This window comes from Anolis carolinensis, chromosome 5 (genome assembly GCF_035594765.1).
Source record: "Anolis carolinensis isolate JA03-04 chromosome 5, rAnoCar3.1.pri, whole genome shotgun sequence".
Classification (NCBI taxonomy): Eukaryota; Metazoa; Chordata; class Lepidosauria; order Squamata; family Dactyloidae; genus Anolis; species Anolis carolinensis.
Window position 1 is genome coordinate 67,315,841 of NC_085845.1, and position 26,641 is coordinate 67,342,481.

At 37.7% G+C, this 26,641-nt stretch overlaps 1 protein-coding gene across 50 annotated transcripts in view; it reads right to left on the reverse strand.

The window, feature by feature from the left end:
• The window catches only part of sorbs2 (sorbin and SH3 domain containing 2), a 241,249-nt gene that overhangs the window by 117,633 nt on the left and 96,975 nt on the right, over positions 1 to 26,641 (reverse strand). For 35 of the 50 annotated variants that reach the window (XM_062981426.1, XM_062981443.1, XM_062981425.1 and 32 more), the window contains 4 exons: positions 14,546 to 14,588; positions 6,812 to 6,904; positions 2,376 to 2,402; positions 1,038 to 1,162 (listed from right to left, as the gene is read on the reverse strand). In XM_062981426.1, coding sequence (XP_062837496.1) covers positions 1,038 to 1,162; positions 2,376 to 2,402; positions 6,812 to 6,904; positions 14,546 to 14,555 — 255 coding nt within the window. In that variant the 5' untranslated portion in view covers positions 14,556 to 14,588. Of the gene's footprint in view, positions 1 to 1,037; positions 1,163 to 2,375; positions 2,403 to 6,811; positions 6,905 to 7,056; positions 7,171 to 14,545; positions 14,589 to 26,641 lie in introns of all 50 variants that reach the window. The other 15 variants (XM_062981427.1, XM_062981435.1, XM_062981439.1 and 12 more) reach the window with 5 other exon arrangements.

Genomic DNA, 26,641 nt, shown 5'->3' on the forward strand with positions numbered 1-26,641 from the left:
CAACAAGTACTTATTAATAAGAAGCATTTTATGCCTTTGATTAGTCTTATTGGTCCACAAATTGCAGGGATAAAACAAATGTTTGATCATGCACAATATAGGTTCTTGTGACCAACAGGAGTCTAATTAGAATTTATGTACATCCCATTTAATGGCTCTGATTTACAGTAAAAGGAAAAAGTAGAGGAAAAGAAGCATTTTAGATGGTAATGTTTAGTAAAGGTAAAGGTTTTCCCCTGACATTAAGTTTAGTTGTGTGTGACTCTGTGGGTTGGTGCTCATCTCCATTTCTAAGCCAAAGAGCTGGCATTGTCTGTAGACGCCTCCAAGGTCATGTGGCCAGCATGACTGCATGGAGCGCTGTTACCTTCCCGCCAGAGCGGTACCTATTGATCTACTCGCATTTGCATGTTTTTCAACTGCTAGGTTGGCTGAAGCTGGGGCTAACAGTGAGAGCTCACCCTGCTCTCTGGATTCGAACTGCCGACCTTTAAGTCAGCAAGTTCAGCAGCTCAGGGATTTAATCTGCTGCGCTACTAGGGGCTCCATGGTAATGTATTAATGCTTCCAAATGAAGCCATAGTAAAAAAACAAACTGGTATGAAGGCCCACTTGACTATCGCTAACAAAGCATAACATAAAAAATCAGCTTTTGAAAACATATTTTAAGAATACAGAATGAATATTTTGATGTGTGAAGGGGTTTGAAGCTGAAATGTTTGGAAAAATAATGCCATATGTCACCTCACCAGGCATGTTTTAAACCTCATGGGCAATTCATAGTCCTTGCTTTATTCCCTGACAGAAATTTTAGTGCATGAACCAACCAGTAGCTGCAGTTTCAGACCAATATAACCTTTACATCTATTGCCAAAACAGAGATAATATCATAGACTGATACAAGCAACGTTAGGAAAACATCCAGAAAACAACCAGTGGAAGGAAATTGCCACTGCCTATTTCTGAAATCACTGTACTGAACTTCAGAACTTTATATATACTGAAAAGTGTACACATTTCCATTTCCATCACTTTACCTGAGTTGGTGATTTCTTTTCTTGTAGATTTGGCCGGACACTTCGAAAGCCTTTGGCTGCAAGAGAGGAGCTGCTAGTGTCTCCGTTCAGTGTCTCTCTACTCCCACAGTTAAATGATCTCCAAGCTTTTATATGAAAAGAGATCCAAGCAAATTTATTTCTGATAAAAGAGTTGTGGTTTGATTATGTAACAGTTGAATGAGTTGTAGTTGCTTTTTTAATGAGGTGATCTGCATCTATGTTACCCAGATACTGGCATCAGTGTGAACCCATATATATACACATATACATATATATGTGTATATATATATATATGTATATGTCCAAACGTATCTTCTCCTATGAGCCAGGAAGATCCCTAAGGTCATCTGGTGAGGCCTTGCTCTGGGTTCCACCTGCCTCACAAGCACGGCTAGCGGGAACGAGGGACAGGGCCTTTTCGGTGGTGGCTCCCCGGCTGTGGAACACCCTCCTCAGAGATATATGACAAGCCCCAACCCTTTTGAGCTTTAGAAGAGCGCTAAAAACATGGTTGTGTGTGCAAGCCTTTAATGAATAAACTACAATGACGCCCTGGGCTGATTTATGGATAAAGCATGAGGATCTTGGATGAACGGATTTAACCACGTGTTTTATATTTTATATTGTATTTAATTGTTCTTAATGGATTTATATATTGTTATGATTTTAATTATGTTGTCGGCATCTCATTGCTGCCAATTGTGTAAGCTGCCTGAGTGCCTCCGAGTGAGAAGGGTGGGATATAAATGCTGGAGATATATATATATATATATATACACACACACACACACACACACACACACACACACACACACACACACACAGTATATTCATACTAGTTAGAGTAGGAGGAGGAGAAGGAAACCAGTTGGACTACATTGTCTAGGGCTGTGGTGCAGGCTGGTGAGCAGCGAGCTGCAGCCAGCTGCAACAAATCACTCTAACCAAGAGGTCATGAGTTCGAGGCCAGCTCGGAGCCTGTGTTTGTCTCTATCTTTGTTCTATGTTAAGGCATTGAATATTTGCCTTATATGTGTAATGTGATCCACCCTGAGTCCCGTTCGGAGTGAGAAGGGTGGAATATAAATACTGTAAATAAATAAATAAATAAACTTTCTCTTCCAATGTTATGATTCTATATAAAATGCAGAGCAATTAGTATAAAGCCCTTAGATCATAACTGACAAAAGTCTCTAGTTCAAAACCCCCAAATTAGTACAGTTTATGCAGAAAAACAGTATCAGGTAAAAGCATGCCTTGTTCAGTCCATTCACAAGCAATGCTATTATAAAAACTATGAAAAGACATAATATTTACCTGAATCTGGTGACTGAGAATCAAGTCCTAGAAAAAGGAAATGCTGATGTTAATGTGTAGAATTCAGTTTTAGTGCAATTCACTAATTAATTAATTCAATATTGCTTTTCTGTCCACTAGGGCCCTCAGAGCAATTTATATGAAACCCATTGATGCACACATACTTTGAAGTTAACGGTGTTGCTACAACAGTGTATGCATGGTAGTTCTTTCTCCTAAAGGCTATAATTTTAAACACATTCATTTATCAGTGAATTCCACTGAAATCAATATAATTTGTTTTAAAATAGATAAGCATAGGCTCTGAAAAGATGGTGCTGTGTTCTTTGCTTGACCAAAACCTCCTCTAAATAATTATGGCAGTTCTAAAGTATCTAGCCCCAAATATCAGTGAATCATTAATATTGCTTCAACTCTTACTCCAACATTATACTAACTTCATCTAGACCAGTGGTTCTCAACCTGTAAGCCAAAAAACAATAATTCGGTCCGCGAACCCCCTTCCTCTTTATTTATTTTATTTCTGCTTCTTTCCGCAGAGCTGACCATTTCACTGAACAGACCACATCAGCTCTAGATTATTAAATACGGTTTTCTGTGGGCAAGCACATGGTGACTACTGGATGGCATATGTTTTGTATCAGAAACTAGGGCTGATGTGGTCTATCCAATGCAATTTTCTAAATCAGAACCCCAGATAACCAAAACGAATCTAAAGTTGACCAAAAACTGCTTTGTAACCCTTTTGGTACTAATGTTGGAAAGTGGTCTCTGGTCAAAGTGGTCCCTGGTCAAAGTGGGCACTGTTAAAAAAAAAAAAGGTTGGGAACCACTGATCTAGACAGAATACTGCAAGATGATTTAGCATGAATGGAACAAACTCAGCCTTAGGTGCTCCTCCATTCCTGTGGTTCAGTGTGAGGAGATTAGAAGCACCCAGTTCCATGCTTAGTATAATTTACTGCGATACCCAACAAGGGCAAAGTACGGTTAGTTTAAACTATGGTTTATTAACAACCCAGTATCATAAATTATAGTTCAGTCTGGATTGTTTCAACAATTTATCCTTGTCAGACATAATAACAAAGCACAAAGCTTTTGCACTCGAAATGTGCTTAAATGTATATTTATATGTGTATTTATGATTGTTTTAACGTAATCTAATTTTAAATTGAATTGAAATGCTATTGTAATTGTTATGTATGTGTTTTATATTGTAAGCTGTCCTGAGTTCCCTTATTGGATGAGAAGGGCGGGGTAGAAATACCAAAATAAATAAATAAATAAATAAATAAATAAATAAAATGGCAATTCTTTCCAGCTTTTAGTCCAAACTTTAAAGAAGCTTTTCAAGGTGTTATGTGATATTTAAAAAGCCAATGCAGTTCTAGCATTCAAATCAGACAGTACAGCTGTATTCTGCCCTGGGGACGATTCACATGACACAGCAACAGTACTATTGTTCTTCTTTAACTTTATGGCAACATAGAGTTTAGCGAGACAATACAATTGTCTGACTGGGAATTCTGAATGCCTCTCCTTAAATTGCCATTTAAGAATTTCATAGGATGGAAATACATCCTATGAAAGTGGAATAACGGTGTTATAAATGTACCCCAGGTCAAGCCTCACCTAAGGTATTGTGTCCAGTTCTGGAAACAGATTTTCGAATATGGCGAAAGAATTTGAGAGGCAGGGCATCTGCCATCAGCAACCGCACTATCGACAGTCACAAACAATAGATGAAAATCTACCATGGCATTTGTCCTAAGAGAAATTGATTTAAAACCCTGCCTTTTATTAATTATGCAAAGATGCCTCAATGTGCCTTACAGACACATTGGCAGTCAATTTTAAAATAATCAGTTTAGCCATAGCAATTAATTTTTTTTAAAACAGCTACATGGAAATTGCTATATATTGAAAAAAACAGATTGCCATGATGTAGAAACCAATTTGCCCTCTGCAAATGTCCTGATATCTGCTTAGAAAATATCTGTACAATATACATTGATTAACTGGAACCACATTTCCGCTTCTGCCACTTATGTCCAGTTCAGGAGATTGCAACAAAGGTAAATCAATACTCATGGCACCATTATTGTATCTGAAGACAAACCTTCAGAGTTACTGTCACTCTGCTGCATTTTGTTTCAGTGCAACCACTGCTTTTTCAAAAAGAGCATAACAGTAAAGGATGCTATGCTTCCTTTTTTATGCACAATCCAAATTGACAAATGACAAACTATTGCCATTGACTCTAAAAATATAAAAGGAGCCTTTTTTCCTAGAGTTTGCCTTAATTTCAAAGCCAACAGTATAACAGAGATGGAAGGATACCGAGAGCAATGTTGATTAATGTTATGAAAGATTCATCCGTGTATATATACAATATGACCATATAACTATGGAGGGTGCATGGTCAATTTTTATCTCAATGTCTTTAGCAGGCTGTGGTGGTGCAGTGGGTAAACCCTTGTGCCAGCTGAATTGCTGACCTGAAGGTTGGGTTGCTGACTTGAAGGTTGCTGGTTCCAATCAGGAAACAGGGCGATCTCCCGTCTGTCAGCTCTAGCTTGAGGGGACACGAGAGAAGCCTCTCAGCTAACTCATCTGGGCATCCCTTGGGCAACATCTCTGCAGACGGCCGATTCTCTCACACCAGAAGCAACTTACAGTATGTTTTCAAGTTGCTTCTGACACGATAAAAAGGCAGGCTGCAATTGCCTCTAAAGTGACTTCCGCTTTCTATTTTCATTTGTTTGCTGTTGCTTTTTAAATGTTTGAATTGGTAGGAGAGGTTCAGTTTCTATGCCATTTTTGCTCCACTTGGGGGAATGTGTGCTGGATTTAAAAAGGTGGAGGCCCAAGGTGGAGTTTAAACAGGGGTAGCTCTCCACTCAAATTCTTTAGAGTTTAGAGTTTCTTGCCGTTCATCAGATAGCATGTATCTGTTTAGAGGCCCTCTTGTCACCTCCTGGTTTCCTGGGCTCCCAAGTCGGGAACAACAGTTAATGCTCTACTAAGCACTCTTATATCTTGGATTCTCAGGATTTTTTCAAGGGATAATGAGCTGTCTACAAGGCTTCTATTTTGCTATATTCAAGTCCCTAAATCCTATTATGGAAACAAGTATGTCAGTGTAAAGCAAAAACTGGGATGTTTTGTGTTCACAGGCTAGTATTAAATGCAAATTCATTTTTTTATCATGCCTGGTTTTTTTTTTAACTGTCTTTATAGTTAATAACAAAATGCTGTAAACCTTTAAGAAAGACAATACTTTTACCAATTTGGTACTTGTAAGTATTTAAACCAGAGGGATGTATGTTCTAGTTTAACACTTTTCATGGCAATACTTAGTTGAGGATGAATTTTAATACACAAACTTGTCTCTTCATTTCTGAAATCTAGCTGATGCTTTCTAATTGCCAAACTGAAGACTTTTCAACTCAACACTATTAAGGGCTCCCTGACAAAAACAAAAATGGTTTCAATTTCAGGATGTAGTATGAAAGCTACTTGCTATAAAAATGTAGTCAACTACTGAGACATTTCACAAGTAAATATAATGGGCTTTTTGCACTGTTGTTCTAAAGAGAATGTTATGGAGAATGTTGTTTTCTCTCTCTCTCTCTCCCCCCCCCCCCCCCCAGGTTTATAGCTGTTTGTTTCTTCCCAAGCAGTAATAAAATACAGGATGGAAAAAACTATATTCTGTTTTCTTTAGTCATGTTTTCAGTCTTATACTATTATGTTTTTCCTTAAACTACTGTGGTTCTTATAAGATTACTAAGCTCATGGGTCAAGTTCATATATTACCAATGGCAATGATGCATCATGATGGCAGGTTCTCTGCTCAGATGACCACCCTTTGACTCAGATGCACAAAGAGTAAGTAATCACATATCCCTTAGTCCTCAGATACAACACTGGAAGCTCTGGGCACCCACTCACTCAGCTGTGGGGTCATCACTCTTGCTGTGACCAAGTATGCTCCTTCTGAACTACAGAAATGTCTACCAATGATCCACAGAAGCACCAACATTGTTTGCATCGTTGTACAATGGGTCCGTTTCCCCTCTAGTTCCAACAGTAAGAATGAGTGGCAATTCCAAATGGTGAAATACGGTAAGACCATCAAGGAAGAAACTGAGCAACCTATTATATTGCATAATTTCTTCCCAAATAGCCATTAAAAACACATTTGGGTTAGATAATACATTCTGGGGATGTGTTCTGGTTCACATCATGTTAAGCTTGAGGTTACATCAACACACATATACCATAAAATGACATCATTTAGCACTAGTGGAAGAGTTGCAAGAGGCATGAAGACCTGAAGCTACCCTGGCCATCTGCTATAATAATTCATTTCTAACACAGAACAGTAACACAATGGCATTCAAGTGGAGTACCCCCATGGTTAATAGTTATACCTGCAGTCAATAGGTTTGGAGAACTCTGAACTCTCTTCACAGCTGTTAATTTGACAGACATGGCAGCACGTTTGCGAGCGCACCCACCACTATCTGAAAGCACAAAATGACACAGACACAGGGCCACAACATAGAGAGCAAGCACATGCAGCACAGCAAGTAGACTCAGGTAAGTAGGTAAATGTAGGCATTTATTCATGCAGTTAGGCATTGCTGTTGACCCTTAGGGATATTTACATACATACCTAAAGGCTGTGGAAGCTGTAGTTAATACTGTCATTCCAAAGAATGTGAGACTTATTGTATGCTTTCCAGTATTGTAAAGATCATATGTGTATACCTAACTCACCACAAAAAGACTAGAATGGAAAATTTAAATTAATACAATATAAAAAAATTCAATATAAAAATGGCACTGTGAGGAAAATACAGCACAGACCCACTTGACCCTAATCCTAACAACTTGGCAAAGTAGAAGAGAACATATACAGTTTATTTATAGTAGGGCTGATGAATGTGAAGCCCACAGGGCATCAAGTGGCCCCAAATCTCCTTTTTGTTCTCCAAAGCCCTTGGACCCCTCTCCCCAAAATTCAGGTGAAAAATTAAAAAACCCATTAAAATAATAACATCTCCCACTCTTTGAGATCTTCAGGCATCACAGATTATGTAGAAAAACCAAAGGTATCACCCTCAAAACCCCAAATTTACAGAAAAGGTACAAAATAGGCCATTTCTAGCTATGATGTCTGGCCCAAAAGTGTGTCCTGGAAATGAAGTGGAACAAATTGGCATTCACCCCTGACTTATAGGTAGTAAATGAGGGTAAAATCCCAGATCCTATAGTTTGGAGACAATGAAGTCAAATGTTGCTTTTCAGTTACTTAAATGAAAATTAATATCAGGGAATTGCCAATAATTTAAGAAAACAATTACTGAAAAAATCATAAATGAAACTGGAGAAATTAGTAGATGTATTAAAGGCTTTAAGCTATGGTAACTAAAATTTACCTATATAATCTACATTTTAATTATTTTAATAAGATGGGGAAAAGTCAGCAAATGATTTAAAACAGGGGTCCCCAAACCAATGCCCATGGGCCGGATGCGGCCCTCCAAGGTCATTTACCTGGCCCCCACCCTCAGTTTTAGACTTAGGCTAGCCCAAAGTCTGAAATGTCTTGAAGGCATACCACAACAACAATCCTAATTAACTTGACTATCTCATTGGCCAGAAGCAGGCCATTGAAATCCTGATAGGTTTATGTTGGTTAAAATTGTTTTTATTTTTAAATATTGTATTGTTATTTCATTGCTGTTGTTGTTGTTTTTTTTGCATTATAAATAAGACATGTGAGGTGCATAGGATTTTTTTCAAATGACAATTTGGCCCCTCAACAATCTGAAGGGTTGTGGACCAGCCCTCTGCTTGAAAAGTTTGAGGACCCCTGGTTTAAAGAGTGTATCAAAAGAGAATGGTCAGGCTAAGAAATTACTCTGTTCTGAAAAAGTGGAAGTCATATGTTGAGCGGCATAACAACAGTGCATTAAATGATCAAGAGTCAGCAAAGTTAGTTTGTTCCTGAACAATTTTCATTTTTAACCACTGGCAGTCCTTTACATGTTTCTCTAAACAATTAAGTCTATGCCCTGGATGGTCAAAAATAATAATTTTTGATTATTTCTTCTGGGAGGCAAAGGACAGTATAAGATGCAGATTTGTCACTCTGTGTTATTGACAAAAGAGGAGTTCATTCAGTCCAGGTCAGTCACAGGATATCCAGCAGGATAAAAAGAAAAGCAGTAGAGTGGCTGTCAGATGGTCCAGAAATTCTTCAGCAAGTCAGCAGTCCAGATAAGCAAAGCCAGGAAGAAGTAAAACTGATTTGTAAATTGTAGCCAGTTCAAGGTTGGGAAAACGTCAATGCTAAAGGGTACTCCTAGTTATCAAGAAGGAGGGTTGAATGCAACACAGTTGTCAGGGAGTGGCTGGGAGATTCATAGACAACTGCCTCCAGACACAGGTACCCAATTAGGTCAGTGCTTTTGACTTAATAACTGTTGGGATTTGTACAATATCTCCTTGTCCCTTTGTTGCTTGATGAAAGCTATTAATGATTCTACGTGGAAAGAGTGACAGCAGAATTGTGCCCTTTAGTTCAGGCAATAAATATTTTAGGATGGCCTTAGGCAGATGGGGACAATCTCCATCTCACATGCCAGGCTGCATCAGCCAGTTTTTGGCTGAAAATTGACAGAGCTTTCAATCTATCCCTTCCAGTTCCAATGACTGGGTTCTTGGTGCCATTTTGGGATATACAGGCAGTCCTAATAAGATAGGCTCTGTAGGTTTGCTCTTAAGTTGAATTTGTATATAAGTCAGAACAGGTACATTTTAAAATTTAATTCCAGCTATATATATTTATCTCTATCTACATGTATCTAGCTTTGGACAGCATAGGAAAGGGTTAACACCCTTGGTATGTTTGTTTTGCTGTCTGTGCCCCTATTTAGAAAATTTCACTTCACTTTCTGTTTCTGTGATTAATGGGTTTTGAAAAAATTGGCTTGTCATGGAAACAAGGTTTAGAGATCAATTTGGGGAACAGTTTTTCACTTGATAAAATGTTTATTAATTGAAGAGCATCTGGTAGTGTCAGGGTGGGGGTCTACAAAAAGGGGGTTGGGGCCACATATGGTCCACTGGTTGCTCTGGGTTCAGCTATATTTAAAGTCTATGTATACTGCTTCATTTGATTACTCAGCCCTTGAACGTCTATGTCCTCAAAGTTGGGTGGAATTTGGAGTGCTAACTAAGCCAAAGATGAGCTCAAAGAGAGCATATCAGGTTATAGCGTTACTTTGCCAACTTGCTATAGACACAAATCAGATAAATTACACGGAATTTGCATTCTCGTAATTTAACATTAGCCAAGTTAAGGTTCATAGATTTTTGCAGCCTCTGACGTCTATGTCTGCTTTTACTTTGGCTTGTATTTACATCTTTCATTCATTATAGAGCAGTTGGCTTATTTAATCATTTTTAAATTAGATGCATTTATCAAGCATACTGTCCTTTCACATTTCTGCCTAAAATATTTATGAGAGGACACTAAGGATCCATTTAAGATAATTAACTTCGACCCATTCATTATCTCCCTCGGAAAAAGGCTGTTAAGTGTGTCTGCATATTATTGTTACATCTATGTGATTAATAATGATGCCTACTTGATACATTTGTGGGTAAGGAGAGGAATTGTTTTCTTAGAAGGCCTATAGATATATGGGAAGCTTGGTCTATAGCCCACTTGAAGTGGAAGTTTATACAATTAAGACAACTGAGTTCCACTGAAATCAGAGGCAGAACTACTTTTCATCTGTAGTGAGGCAATACTCATTTTATATACTTGACAGATATGCATCTGTCCAAAATAAAGTAGGAGAACTATCCAGACTTAAAACTGGAGCATCTCTTTTTGTGAGGCATAGCTAGGGCTATGATCACCCTGCTAGCACCCATCTATTTGTAGTGCCACTTGTCATTTTATATTGTAGTGCCACTTGTCATTTTATATTCTTAGATTTCATGCTCCTATTTTTAAACGGAACTTTACTGCTCAATGCATTTGATGAGGCCATAGTCCATTTGGTTGTTGAGGATTGTTCTTATCTGTTTTTAATTTTATTTAAATCTTAATTTAAGATGTTATTTTATATTGTATGGGACATTGAATGTCTGTCTTGTTTTGGAAGCTGCCCTGAGTCCCTTCGGGGAGGGAGGGAGGGTTAGAAATAATAATAATAATAATAATAATGATAATAATAATAATAATGAAGGGAGATGGACAGATTTTGCACATTTTTAGGGGCTCAGCATCCCCTAAACAAATGTTCATGGAATTGATACTATTAAACAAAACAACTGATTTACCATGTATATAATGTATATGTCACATTATAGAATTAAAAAAAAAAATTGCTCTTTTTAGTAAAAGTGTGGAAAAATTAGCCAGATTTGTACCCAGTACTGGCAACTCAGAGACACTTTACCTCTGAGTAAACCACACTGCCAGGTGCCTACCAAGGTAAGGAAAGGAAGATATGCAAGATGCTGAGGCCAGAAAAGAAAAATGGAAATGGAGCGTGGGAAAGGAAGTACAAGCAAAATGAGATGCAAGGAAACAAAGTAGAAGATAGGTGGAAATGAGGAATTTGAGAGAGAAAAGAAACTGAAAAATGAATGGGAAGTTAGGGTGGGGATGGACGTCTGAAAGAGAAGCCCCAAAAGAGCAGCAGAATGGTGGGAAGCAAGGAAAAGGCAGTGTAGAATAGATATGGTGCGTGAGAAGAGGAGAAACTTGGGAGCCAGTCCCTCCTCCATGCTCTCTCTCTTTCCCTCATTGCAGTTTATTTGACTGCAGGGCAGGCTGGGCTACTGGAGTTTGGGCTGGCAGTCTGGCCTCTCCCCCCACTACAACCGAAATATATGGGAGAAAAATAAAGCCAAAACAGTTCTAATACTGGAGTTTCCATGAATTATGGGAGAGTTGGTCAGTCCAGAGATAGTTTAAGAAAACGGACTAAACAGATATGTCCCTTCAGTCTGGATGGGAAAGATTTATGGATATTCTTAAGTCATGTTACTGAAATCAACAGTATTTGGCACAGTTCTATATCACAGACATAGCATGGCTGCCATTCTTCCATTAATGCATTTTCTTTCGTGTCAGGAGCAACTTGAGAAACTGCAAGTCTCTTCAGGTGTGAGAGAATTGGCCGTCTGCAAGGATGTTGCCCAGGGAATGCCTGGATGTTTTACCATCCTGTCGGAGGCTTATCTCATGTCCCTGCATGGGAAGTTGAAGCTGACAGACAGGAACTCACCCCACTCACTGGATTCAAACCACTGACCTTTGGTCAGCAGTCCTGCTGGCACAAGGGTTTAACCCATTACGCCACTGGGGGCTCCATTAATGCATGAAATCATACCTCCCTCTGTCTCTCATTATGTGTATGTCTGAGACACACAAATGGGGAGCGGGAGCGGAGAGGCAGTCTGAAGGGAGAATTAATTGCACCAAGACCATTTCAAATCTATTCTTTTGATTCTGGTGTGAATCTTTCCATGTGAACCTATGTTTCTCCCATGTACATATATTTGATTATTCTCTTCAACCAGGTTATGCACCAAGAGAACCAGATATTTGGCACATCAATTTCTGTAAGAGCTATCTATAGTTTTTCATGATCTATATAATCAAAGGCTTTGCTCTAAACCAGGGGTCCCCAAACTTTTTAAACAGGGGGCCAGTTCACGATCCTTTGGACCGTTGGAGGGCCGGACTATAGTTGGCAACCGAGCAATATTAATAAATAATAATAATAATAATAATAATAATAATAATAATAATAGACCCTTGGGCCATTGAGTCCAACCCCCTTCTGCCTCTGTGCACCAAAAGCACAAGCAAAGCACCCCTGACAGTTGGCCTCCCAGCTTCAATATTTATTATTATTATTATTATTATTATTATTATTATTATTATTATTATTATTATTATTATTATTATTATTACCCGGTGGTGATGGGTACACTGGGTGCCATGCCAAAAGATCTCAGCTGGCATTTGGAAACAATAGACGTTGACAAAATTACGATCTGCCAACTGCAAAAGGCCACCCTACTGGGATCTGTGCGCATCATCCGAAAATACATCACACAGTCCTAGACACTTGGGAAGTGTTCGACTTGTGATTTTGTGATACGAAATTCAGCATGTCTATCTTGTTTGCTGTGTAATAATAATAATAATAATAATAATAATAATAACAATAATAATAACAATAAGGGTTGTAAGAGAAGAGACCCCTTTGGGTCATTTAGCCCAACCCCCTTCTGCCCTTGTGCCGTGGGGGCCGGATAATTGGCTTCAATGGGCCGCATCCAGCCCCCGGGCCTTAGTTTGGGGACCCCTGCTCTAAACTATGAAGCACAGGCTGATTTTCTTCTGAAAGTAAAAAGTATGAGCATTCTGTTCTCCAACACAAGTCTGCAATATGATCTCTACTAGTACTCAGAGTGCAGCTTCCATTTTATTCTCTAAAATTATAGGTTCATCTTTACATGATCTTGCTTGAATTAATCTGTCATCCTTTCATCCTTTCATCATAGTTTTCCTATATATTGTTTTCATTAAAATTTTATTTCTGTTTGGTCATATAATGAGTTCCTTTGCTGGGCAAATAAATATCAAATTTCCCTTTGATATCTTGGATCCTGTTAAAGAGGTCTCTTTTGTTGTTGACTTTTGGTTGTTACCTTCTATTTCTCTGCATTGATTATTATAATAGTTCTTCTTGTTCCTTGCAGAAAAGTCGTTGAACAGTTGCATACAGCGTTTATTTTGTCGCTTTTCACTTTTGCTTTTTGTTTGTCCTAAATTACTTGACATTTTTATCTGTCATCCATTGAGGCTTATATTTCATTTTGGCTGAAGGTAATTTTTTTGTATTTCTCTCAGCAATGTCTCTGGCTTCACTCCAGAATTCATCTAGCTTCAAGCTTATTATGCTTAATACTGCTAATGCATTTTTACATTTTTTGAAAAATTATGGGAATATTGTTGAGGTTGAATTTTGGCATTGTAGTGTTCTTTTTTAAGTTTTACTCTAATTTTTGATATCAGCAGTTCACAGTCTGTGCTACAATCTGCTCCCAATGTTGCTTTTGCAGAAAGAAAAGAGCTTCTCCATCTTCTGATTAGAATTATGTAGTCTATTTGAATTCTGTATTGGCCATATGGCAATGTCCATGTAAATAATCATCTGTTTGGTTGCTTGAAGTGTTTCTGCGAGGAACAAACTGTTGGCCTCACAAAATTCAGTCACTTGCTCCTCTGTTTAATTTCTTGATCCCAAGCCAATTTTCACTACAATCTTTGATTCTGCTCTGTTTCTTGCTTTTGCATTTTAGACATGTATGATAAACACGAAGTCAAGAAGGGAAGACAAAGTTTTATTGGCCATGGGACCAATGTTATAGAATACACTCTGTAGATCACTCTATCATTACATAAGACTTCAAGCATTCAGTAGGCAGCCTGTTCTTTAAACAACAGCTTGACGAATAGTATATTCTCCCTATTGATTTTACTGTTCCATTATTTTATCAATCTGTGTATATGTTGTATCATAATACTATTAAATTCATCTAGAGAAAGCAATAAGAATAAATGGACATGTTCTTCTTAAAAGACATGAAATTAGTAATAGTTATAACTTTTGTGGATTTAGATCCCAGAAAGGTAAAAATGTAAAAGACATGCACATCTATCTTAAATAGCATTTATGAATGACTGTTTTAAATGTTCCATTTTGAAACACAGTTAAGCATTAAGAAAACCATTTTAAATCAGAAAGTGTGCCATAAACAAAGTCTCTTCAGTTATGCCATTGTGTTAGATTATTCATAGATGTGCATTGTGCCTCAATATATTTTACTGAAATGTGAAAATATATTGAAATGAAATGCACACACATACATACATACATATGTATAAATGCATATATTTATACATATCAATATACCTAAATAGATATAGACAGGAAATTTATGTACACATATGATCTTATATAAGTAATTTAAGATAATTGTATTTCATACTACAATAATTTATTTAGTGGAAAATATTACAGAAAATAACTGCATGCAAAACCTCTAGAGATAACGCATACCTGTATTCATTTTAACTCTGGGGGATTTTTTCCTTCAGTTTCCCTATAGGAAAAACAAAGAAACAACATTAGAGTATTTCTTTATCAGCAAGTAATCATATAAGATACTAGCTGTGGAAAGAACTATCATTATTGTTTGTCTCAGGTTAAAAAAATTGGGTTCCCAACAGTTGGGAAATTTTATTAGGAAGAACAATAGACCAAAGAGAATTGTGCAAAATTTTCTCCCTGGATTTAAATATCTTGTGGCAAAATTATTCTACATAGAAAAATACATGGATTTTTTGTGCAGTTACCTATTCTTTGCACAGAGGCTTCTTGTGTTGTAAAAAAAAAAAAGCCACAGTTTCCTATGTAGAAAATACTGGTTCCCATACATAAAAATAGTTTTTGTGCAAAACTATTTTTTTCTATTAAGAATCTTTGGGATTTTCAAATATGTGGAAAATATTATGGAGTTCCAGATTATACAAATACATTTTAGAGTACAATTTAGAAGATAATCGTATAAAAACAGTGATTATTCTATGGACTAAAGATTTAGGGAAAAATATTGATTTGGAAAAATGTGAATATTTATGGAAGAGAGGTTTTAAATGTTTGATAGCTGGGTCTATCAGATAAACTATGTACAAAATGTTCTATTGAAGTTATACAACTCCTAAGGTGATAGGCAAATTAGACAAATCCCAGAGGGAATGTTGGAGATGCAAAATATAAAAAGGTACTTTCTTCCATGCTTGGTGGACTTGTAGGCTGGTACAAACTTTCTGGGAAAAGGGAATCAAAGAAACAAACATAATGATTACTAAAAAGGTTAAGAAAAACCCAGAAATGTGCCTCTGAGGTTTATTTGGTGAAAAAATTAGTAAAGAAGACATATACATTTGTCAATACATTTTTGTTGCAGCAAGTTTAATAATAACAAAATCATGGAAGGGGGAAAATGAGTTATTTATAAAGAACTGGAAAGGAAAATTATTAGACTATATTCATATGGCCAGGCTGTCCAATGGCAATATTGGAGGAAATAATAAAAATTTTGTTAAAAAATGGAGGCTTGCATTTGAATATTTAGAAAGGAAGACAGAGGTAGACTTCAAAATGGCTGCAAGGGGAAATTGTTAATATAAAGATAAGGGTTTTTATGAGATATTAGTTTCACATTGAGTGGTGTTGAAAGTCATAGGTGGTGGTTCACGGTGAGGGGAAGGGGTGGGTTGGGTGGATAGATGTATTTGTATCATGTACATTTATTTGATTTATTTCTCTTTTTCTTTTACATTCTGTATACAACCTTGACACAATAAATGTTAAATACCTTTTAAAAAGAAAATATTGTGAAGGAATGTGTATTTTCTCCCACAATTATTCATCATCACATGTGTGATGACTCATGGGCCATGTAGTCCCGTTCCTAGTACTGTTGTAACAGATGAAGAGGAAAACTTGGGTTTCCCACCGTTTCAGCCAGAATTGGAGCCCTTGCACCTGCAGGATGTTTGCCCTCCAGAAGTCAGCCAAACAAGCCTTGGGCAGAAATCTCCCCCTTTTTCTCGCCGCCTTTATTATAATCAAGATAGAAGCTCTCGGGAGGCGACTCGCAGGAGTTCCAGGATCGCTGCCAGACAATTAGATGATTAAGGCTACTTCCCTTGGGAAAGTTTAAGGAGTCCTGCATCTGGACACTGAATAGGTTTCGTTTCTTGTTCCCCAGAGAAGGTGTTCTCTGGCGGGAAAACAAGATCCTATATAGGCCTTTGGCCACTAGGGTTCCTTGCGGAGTCAATTCGTCAACTTCGGGAGTAGATTGTGTGTGGACTACGCTACTCCAGTTTCCAGGACCTTGCTCTCGTCCCAGCCCTGCTTTGTTCCCCGGACCTCGCCACGGATTCGCCACGGACCCTGTTCACGTTCCTCGTTTCTTGTTGCCTTGAATCAAGCCTTATTTGCCAAGAATCCAGTTTGCTCTCCAGCCTTGCATCAAGTTCCATGGACTAAAGGACCTTGTTATTTCCCCTCACTTTGCTTGGCAAAGTGTGTGTTTCGGTTATTGGATTACAACTTTGGACTTTAATATCTCATATTGGACATTGTTTTCCTGGACTATATTTGACCTTTCCTGAAAGGTCTACTTCTGAACTATATTCTACACTTGTTTTTATTGACTTTATATATTCCTTTAATAAAGATATTAGATAGATTTTGGCCTCTGTGTATGGTTATTGGTGCTCTGCAGCCTGGGTCCTGACAACATGCGAGAATAAAATAATTGAAGGTTTACAATTGTGTAAGATACAAATTGTCTTGGAAAGGAAACTCAAAAAATAGATATTGTTAAATCTCTTTAACAAGATCTATTTTCTCAATATCTATGCCACCTCAGTGTTCCCTGCATTTGGGACAAGGCTAGCATTGCATGACCTAATTACACATCTGTATTAATTGCCGAGTCTACAGCTCCACCGGGTCCTTGTAACCCCATTCGCACATGTTTATACACTGTTTTACATTTCTTCTGCACTGGAAAGTATAACATACTAGGATGGTAATTCTAGAGAACATGTCCATTGACCAACAGGACAGATTTTTCCTAAATGCTGCACAGAATTTTGTATTAAATGTGTCCATATTCACATTTTTGAAACTCAGACAGTCTGCAGATTCAATTCATGTCAATGAATATGTTCAAGAGACAAAGAGAATGAGGAGAGATATTCCACTTTGTGCTTTTGTAAAGTACCATGCACACATAAGTAGGTTTTTACAAGGTGAGCATTTTTATTTCAAGTGCTAATGTTGCATTGTGAATTTGGTTAGACAGATGCACTGTTTCCTACTGGCAATGTAAAGAATGACTGATCTTTAAGCAATTGGATCAAGGTGGGAGAAAATCACTGAGTACAAGGAATGCTGAATCAGGCCCCAAATTGAGCCTGCCAGATACTTAACATGCACTGAAAGCAAATTATAAATACATTAATACAGGAAGCTGGAAGTGTTCCAGCATCTGTGGTATTCCGTTTGGGGACTTGACGCTCCATGGCATTCGAAACAGAAACAAATACACAAACAAACAGGAAGCAAGACATGAAGTAGAAAATAAACTAGAGGCAAAGCAATGCTATCTAAGGATGGTAGTCTGTCCTTAAGGACTGATGTTTGCTGCATATAGTGATGAAGTAATCAACATGGTATTAAAGACACGAGTAGATCTATCAATCTGCTAGTACAAATTATGAGGAATAAATTACTTTATAAAATGTAAGTATTAAACAATTTTAAGTACAGTAGAGTCTCACTTATCCAACATATACGGGCCGGCAGAACGTTGGATAAGCGAATATGTTGGATAATAAGGAGGGATTAAGGAAAAGCCTATTACACATCAAATTAGGTTATGATTTTACAAATTAAGCACCAGAACATCATGTTTAACAACAAATTTGACAGAAAAAGTAGTTCAATACACAGTAATGCTATGTAGTAATTACTGTATTTATGAATTTATCACCAAAATATCACGATGTATTAAAAACATTGACTACAAAAATGCGTTGGATAATCCAGAACGTTGGATAAGCGAGTGTTGGATAAGTGAGACTCTACTGTAGTTCATGAACCTACTGAGTATGAATTGAGTTTAATACAGATTCTGATGGTTAATTCCTTGAGTAGTCTTCATATAAACTGAACACCAGACAACACTCTGAATCTTTCCCTACTGCAAAAGGAAAAACAGACACAGCTCTGTTTCCCTCCACATCTGTCCTGCCAGCTTCATGAATGAAACACTGAGGGCCCTTCCCAGAATAGCAAGGCAGAAAATCCCACAATATCTGCTTTGAACTGGGTTATCCGAGTCCACGCTGCCATATATCCCAGTTCAAAGTGAATAATGTGGGATTTCATTCAGCTGTGTGGAAAGGGCCTTAGAGAAGGAAATAGCAGGTCTAAGCTGAGAACAAATAGAAATAGCAACCATTGCTACCTTTGCAATTTTAGTGCTTGATCTGGAACAGGGGCCTTACACCCCCCCAAAGCCACTTTGTGGTATATATGGTTTTACAGAACCCACTCAAATTTTTGGGAAGTTACCAAATTTTAAAGGTGGGGCACATGGCAATGGATTGTGGTCCTTCAATATCTCATTAATGAGGTTGTGTCTGTAGCCTCCAAATCTCAATTTTCAAGTTGCAGGATGATAACAACCCCATGAACAGGATAACCTCTAGGATAAATAGAAGCTTGGGCAAGGAAAGCCTTAATTACCCTCTTTCCCTTGGAATTTTGCAGTAAGGTTTATGCAAAATCCCAATTCATTTAAATTTCATTGATTTCAGAGAGTTTGGAATGGGAGTAGGACTAATATTTTTTATATATTTTAAAAAAATAAACCCTTCCTTATAGTTGAGGATTTGAGGGTGACAAAAAATAAAACAAATGTGAACATTTAAAACAAGAATAAAAAGTAAATTAAAGACTAAAAGCATATCAAAGCATGTTTAACACTTTAAACAAAACAGTTTAACAAAAGATAAAACAATTTAAGACCACTCATGTGCAAATTTGGATGAAATCTACCATGTCCCCAAAGCTGTTATAAATAATCACATTTTTCTTTAGTGCCAGAATGACAATGGCATTGGTGCCAATCAGAATGGAGAGAATATTCCATAACTGGGGTGCCACAGCAGGGAAATCTCTTCTGACAGTCTAGTTACATTGATTGATGGGCACTGAAGAAGATTTCAAACCTTGGGAAGCAAATCGATAGGATCTAGTCCCTGCGGTTGTGTTCCACTTACTTTTATCAAGGATAAATGCCATCAAGTTGGAAATGGGAAAAGAGGCATACTTTAAAACAATTTAGGATGTTCATGTCCACTAATTCGGTGGTATCCCATGATCGAGTTATAACTAATGCAAAAATCAATGTAGGAAGGGGTACAGCTTCAGTACTCCAAAAAAACTGCTTTGTGGGGGCTGATCCCCAGATTTTGGTAGTTTCAATGCCCGAAGGAGGTAAGAGTTGAAAATAAGAAAGATTAAAGTGGATAGCCTTCTGCCATTTTGTCTTTTGCAATGATATTATAATGCTGACATTACTATAAAAAGAAATTTTAACTATAGCAAACATATCATGAAGAAATATTTTCCTTGAAAAAAATAGCAGAACCCTTTAAGAAAACGTGCAGGGCAGAACAAGGTAAATGGTAAAGAAAAGGACAATTGCAGGAATTCATGGAATGGCTAATAAAATATCTTGACATTCTATTTAAAGTAAAAGGAGCTTCAAGTTCGCTCCTCAGAATGCCCTACCAGGATTAAAAGAGCCCAGCACGTTTTGTTCTGTTTCAACAAGCTGTCGTTCATTGTAATGCTAGTTTCCTTAACAGCCATGAATTATTCCTGAAAGCATCAGATTCCAGGAGTGTTTCCTTGCTGCTACAGGAGACTGCATTTTAAAATGTTCTCATAGCTGGGAACTGAACAAATCGTAGCACCATGAAAACCAAGTGTGAAATACACTATACACTGAGTTTTGGCAAGGACACATTGAGTAGAGAACTCTTTATACAGAAAGATGTCAACATAGTTTTTAAAATTATGAACTTTGATTTGTTTACATAGTTCATCTAAAGATATGCATTTTTTTGCAAATGTCATATTTTATAACAGAGGGCATTCTGCATTTCACTATAAAGAGGACACTGGAGGATGGGAAATATCGCCAACTATGTAGGACTGAGAAATATACCACGATTGAGTTTGCCCTTCAAGCAGCCTTTGCTATTTCCACCACCGCCATGACTTCATGAAAAGGGGGGGTGGGGTGGAAAAGTTACTTGACATGTGGTTACACTGGTGGGGTATTGCAAGGGTTATAATACAGGCAGTCCAAGAGTTACAAACATCTCATTTACACACAACTAATAGATAAGACATGACTGGACTTAACATCAGGGGAAACCTTTACCTTTACTAATAGATAAGAACAGGAGTGATACAACTGTAAATGAGAGAAATCTATCCTTAGGAAGAAAAAAAATCACTTTTGAAAGAGTTATTCTTGGGAAAAGGTGTCTCCACTGAAGCTTTACCACCAATCCTTGTTTCCACAACGAGCAATTTTTTTTTCAAAATCCAATTATCACAGGCACAGAAAGTGAGGTGAAATCTTCTGAACATGAGCACAGACAACAAAACAAACACCACCGGGGCATTAACCCTTCCCTATGCTATCCAAAGCTTTAAAAATGTACCTGTTTTGACTTACATACAAATTCAACTTAAGAACAAAACAACAGAACCTATCTTATTCGTAACTTGGGACTGCCTGTACAAAGTAGTAGCTTTTCCAGATTTTGCAAATGTTACAGAATCTTAAGAGGAACAAAGAAGTGTCAATCCATGCTGAGAAGACTACTTGCAAGCTGAAGGTCTCCATGCTCTAGCATATTTCGATTGATATGATTATCAATGTCCAGAGCCCACAAGAATCTCAGGGCCCTTCTAAACATGACCAAACCCAGCTCTTCCCAAAATTTAGTCCTCTTCCCCAACCCAAACCCCATGCTTTCACTGCGGGGGGTGGGGGTTGGGGTGGGGTGGCGACATGATATCCTGGGTCAACCAGTCAGACCCCCCCCCCCCAAAAAAAAACTTACCCGAGGGGTCTACTGGCAGCATAGGCCTCTCTGGAGAGAGTGCCTGAAAAACTAAGTGTCACAAAGTACATTTCCGGCTTTGTAAGAACTTCCAAGGTCTTGGTCAGCATTCAGTTTAAAAGAATCATTGCTTTGTGCTTCAGTGCTAAGTTTTTAATCAGACTGTATAATTACTTGTTCTACGTGTAACTCAAGTCAGGCCGTCTCTCTCTCTCTCTTTCAAGCTTTGAATTAGACATAAATAATCCCCCCAGATATTGCTTTGTATTGTGTGTAAGTACAGTAGAGTCTCACTCATCCAAGCTAAATGGGCCGGCAGAAGCTTGGATAAGCGAATATCTTGGATAATAAGGAGGGATTAAGGAAAAGCCTATTAAACATCAAATTAGGTTATGATTTTACAAATTAAGCGCCAAAACATCATGTTATACAACAAATTTGACAGAAAAAGTAGTTCAATACGCAATAATGCTATGTTGTAATTACTGTATTTACGAATTTAGCACCAAAATATCATGATATATTGAAAACATTGACTACAAAAATGGCTTGGATTATCCAGAAGCTTGGATAAGCGAGGCTTGGATAAGTGAGACTCTACTGTAAGTAAATTATTTTATCTTCTTTTTTTAATAAAAAAAATCAGAACTACTATGCTAGTGATATTGAAGCCTTCCGGGGTCACCTTTAGTGCTGACTAAAAAAAACTAAGTACAAGTTATTATAACCAGCAACATGATGCAGACTATGTTGTGTATACGATAATGAGCCCTTTCTCTTCTGTGTTCTGAAAATGCAGCTAAACAATTACATATTCCTTATATTTCCTTTCCTTGCCTAGTTTATCCATGCCACACAGCCTCTGAGGATGCCTACCATAGATATGGGCGAAACATTAGGAGAGAATACTTCTAGAACATGGCCACACAGCCTGAAAGACATACAACAACCCTGTGATCCCGGCCATGAAAGCCTTCGACAACACCATTACATATTTAATCAAAAACTATGAGCTTCTCCATGGATTATTATTAGAATCATGCAACATGTCAGGGCAATTTGTTCTATATCTCTGCATGTCATGCCCTGAAATACTTGTAAGTGCTACCTAATTAATTAACAATTTTCACATCAATCTGATGGCAATTTTGGCAATGCCTACACTTTTCTTCTATGAAACATCTCTCCCTGCATGTAAATGCACATTGATTTTGCTTCTGCTGTTTACTCAACTCATACACACAAAGTTGTCTCCTTGGTTTTATACCTAATATAGACCTACAAGCTTTGCAACTATTTAAAGCAAAATAGCTACTATTCTGCTCCCTATAAATAACCAAATTAAACACAACAAAATATATCAAACTTGGCAAGACTGAAAAATTCACATGACAGGAACGTTTAGGGTAAAATATGTGTCTTTATCTAATAAGAATGGGTAAAACTAAAAACCTTTGGAGAGTTATTTCATTCTAAGCCTGAATGTTGAGATGAGCTATATAGCTATTTACTTTTCCTGGCATAATGTTCATCTTCTGCATGTTATTTTGATTTTCTGGTACAGTAGAGTCTCACTTATCCAACATTTGCTTATCCAACATTCTGGATTATCCAACACATTTTTGTAGTCAATGTTTTCAATACATTGTGATATTTTGGTGCTAAATTTGTAAATACAGTAATTACCACGTAGCATTACTGCATATTGAACTACGTTTTCTTACAAATCTGTTGTATAACATGATGTTTTGATGCTTAATTTGTAAAATCATAACCTAATTTGATGTTTAATAGGCTTCTCCTTAATCTCTCCTTATTATCCAACATATTTGCTTATCCAACGTTCTGCCAGCCCATTTATGTTGGATAAGTGAGACCCTACTGTAATTAGAGATCATGAATGTTGAGACTTTCTTCTAATAAACAGCATTATCAATTAATTAAGTAATAAGTAGCATCAACAGTTAATTATTGAAGCTATTGCAACAATGGAAGACTTCTAATATTAATAATTAATATTAATAATCTCATATATGGAGATTTACAGCTTGGAAAATTTAACTTTTTGGGACATAGCTCCTAAAATCAACTAGCCAGCATGGTCCTTTGCAGCAGGCAAATGCAATTTAACATTCCAACCAAGGGAGCACACCTAACTGCTGTTTGCCAAAGGCTAGCTGAGGATGGTCACACTAAGGGGGAAGCTTTGTTCTTGAGGCAGAGAGGAACTGTACCAGCAGGGTAGCATGTCTGGAATAGAAGCCCCAGTATGTGAGTGGAATGTTCCATGGGTATAATTCTATCACTGGTGGGTAAGTGTGGCATTGAGAAGTCTGAAAGGGGCATTCTTGAACTGGGGGTATGGGCAGCCATCTACTGAATTGTTGTTGTTACATGCCTTCGAGCTGACTCCAACTTACTGCAACCTTACCATATGGGTTTTCTAACAAGATTCATTTAGAAGAGGCTTGTCATTGGCTTGCTTCAAGGCTGAGTATGTCACTTGCCAAAGGTCATCCAATAGGTTTCTACAACTGAGCATGGATTTGAATCTTGGCTCCCATCTACATTGACCATTTAATGCAGGTTGAAGTTTCAGATTGCAGTGGCCAGACAACAAACTCCCACAAAAGTGTGCGAAAAAAGCCCTTGAAGACGGCTTGGAAACTGCAGTTTGTGCAAAGGTCAGTGGCAAGAGTATTAACTAGAGCTGGTTATAGGCAGCAGACCATGCCCCATTAAAGCAGCTCCACTGGCTGCTGATGAGTTTCCGGACTCAATTCAAAGTGCAGGTTATTACTCATAAAGCTCTATACGCTTCGGGTCCAACCTATCTTTGAGACCACATCTCCTTTTATGAACTGGCACGGGCTTTAAGATCTACCGGCGAGGCCCTCCTCTCGGTCCCACCTCCATCTCAAGTGCGGATGGTGGGGACGAGAGAAAGAGCCTTCTCGGTGGTGGCCCCCCGGCTTTGGAATGCCCTCCCGAGGGAGATCAGGCTAGCCCCCACCCTTCAAACCTTCCACACACAATTAAAGACCTGGCTTTTCCGACAAGCCTTCGATCATGTTTAGACTCTCTAATAATACATATGAGGACTTTTAGATTCTTTATTTGCACTTTACAATTCTGAGATTGAATACTGTTGTTTTATCTACAGCAATTGCTGTATTTTATTGTTTTTACCAGGGGGTACTACGAATTTATGATGTTGTGTTTGACTGTTTATTGTCTATGTTTTCTTTTGCACTTCTGGTATTTTATATGTCGCACCTTGAGTGTTTTGTGAGCCTCCCCGAGTCCCTATGGGAGATGATTGCGGGATATAAATAAAGATTATTATTATTATTATTATTATTATTATTATTATTATTATTATTATTATTATTATTGTATGACACAGCAAACAAGACAGACATGCTGGATTTCATATTACAAAATCACAAGTCGAACACTTCCCAAGTGTCTAGGACTGTGTGATGTATTTGCGGATGATGCGTGCAGATCCCAGTAGGATGGCCTTTTACGATGGCAGATCATAATTTTGTCAATGCCTATTGTTTCCAAATGCCGGCTGAGAACTTTTGGCACGGCACCCAATGTGCCGATCACCACCGGGACCACCTGTACTGGTTTCTGCCAGTCTTTGAAGTTCAATCTTGAGGTCCTGATAGCGGCTGAGTTTTTCCTGTTGTTTTTTGTCAATGTGACTGTCACCTGGGATGGCGACATCAATGATCCAAACCTTTTTCTTCTCCACAACTGTGAGGTCTGGTGTGTTGTGTTCCAGAACTTTGTCAGTCTGGATTCTGAAGTCCCACAGTATCTTTGCGTGTTCATTTTCCAATACTTTTGCAGGTTTGTGATCCCACCAGTTCTTTACTGCCGGCAGGTGGTACTTGAGGCATAAGTTCCAATGAATCATTTGGGCCACATAGTTGTGCCTCTGTTTGTAGTCTGTCTGTGCAATTTTCTTACAGCAGCTGAGGATATAATCAATGGTTTCGTCAGCTTCCTTGCACAGTCTGCATTTTAGGTCATCAGCTGATTTTTCGATCTTGGCCTTAATTGCATTTGTTCTGATGGCTTGCTCCTGGGTTGCAAGGATCAGGCCTTCTGTCTCCTTCTTCAGTGTCCCATTGGTGAGCCATAGCCAGGTCTTCTCCAGCTTTTCCTTCAGTTTTGTCAAGGAACTTTCCATGCAATGTTTTGTTGTGCCAGCTGTCAGCTCTAGTTTGTAGTGCGGTTTTCTTGTACGGTTTTTTTGTCTGCTGTGCTTTGAGGAGTTTCTGATTTTTGACTTCAATCAAAGCAGGTTCTTCACTTTGCTTTACATATTCTGCCAGGGCATGTTCTTCTTCTTTGACTGCTTGTTTTACTTGTAAGAGTAAGTATTGTAATAATAATAATAATCATCATCATCATCATCATCACCATCATCATTATTATTAGTGATTAGTGCTCAGTGATTTGTGCAATTATAACCTGGACATGACACTGATTCCAGGATTTCATATGTAATCATTTGCACATTGAAACTACTTTCTTCAATAAATTGTCATGATAGATGTGTCCTTAGTGTCACAGAGTGTTAGTCCAAACTCAAGCTCCTACACAATTTTGGCTCTTCCATCTCTTGGGCTCCAAGGCCCTTTTAATCTTTGTGCACATCCCTGGCTTGAATTTTAGGGATGTACTGCATTTTTGTGGGTATTTCTTCTACCACCGGCTTCAATGAGAGGGAGAGACATAATGCAGGAATGGAAAGGACAAATCCCATCTCTTATACCACCCACTGTGAATCAGAAGGCTTGTGAAAATAACAGCAGCTTTACAAGGGATTATATACTCCCCAGGTACATAAGATTTGTTCACAGGTTATGAGTTGGAAAGGAATTGTTAGGAACTAGTGAAACCGTTTTTTGGAGAGAGGTCTTTAGAAGAATGGAAAAGCCTACTGATTATAAAGTAGAAACTGAATGAGTGCTGAAGGTTGAAGACTACTACTGAGGTTTCCAATTAATATGGCTCATGATAAACTATACCTACACTATAATATTTATGAGTACTTTTTATTCCAGATGTTAGAAGTTATGACTACACTTTGTATTTTAACTGCTGGTTAATCTTGACCTCAATCACATTCAATTATATCTTTTTACTTGTTTAGATTTTTGCCTTGCTTTATTGGAAAAGATCAGGACAGAATATTATGCATTTTAAATAAATAAATAATATTAGTGTATCAAATATTGTGATACAATAATATGCTCCCAAACCAAAAACATTTAACACAAAACAACCTTCATAACATTATCCCATATCATGTTCTTTCTAGTCACCAGAAACCAGTTTTAATGGCTTACAAAACATATAGAAATTTCTCCAGGAAATTAATGTTTTAGGATTATAAAAGAGCTAA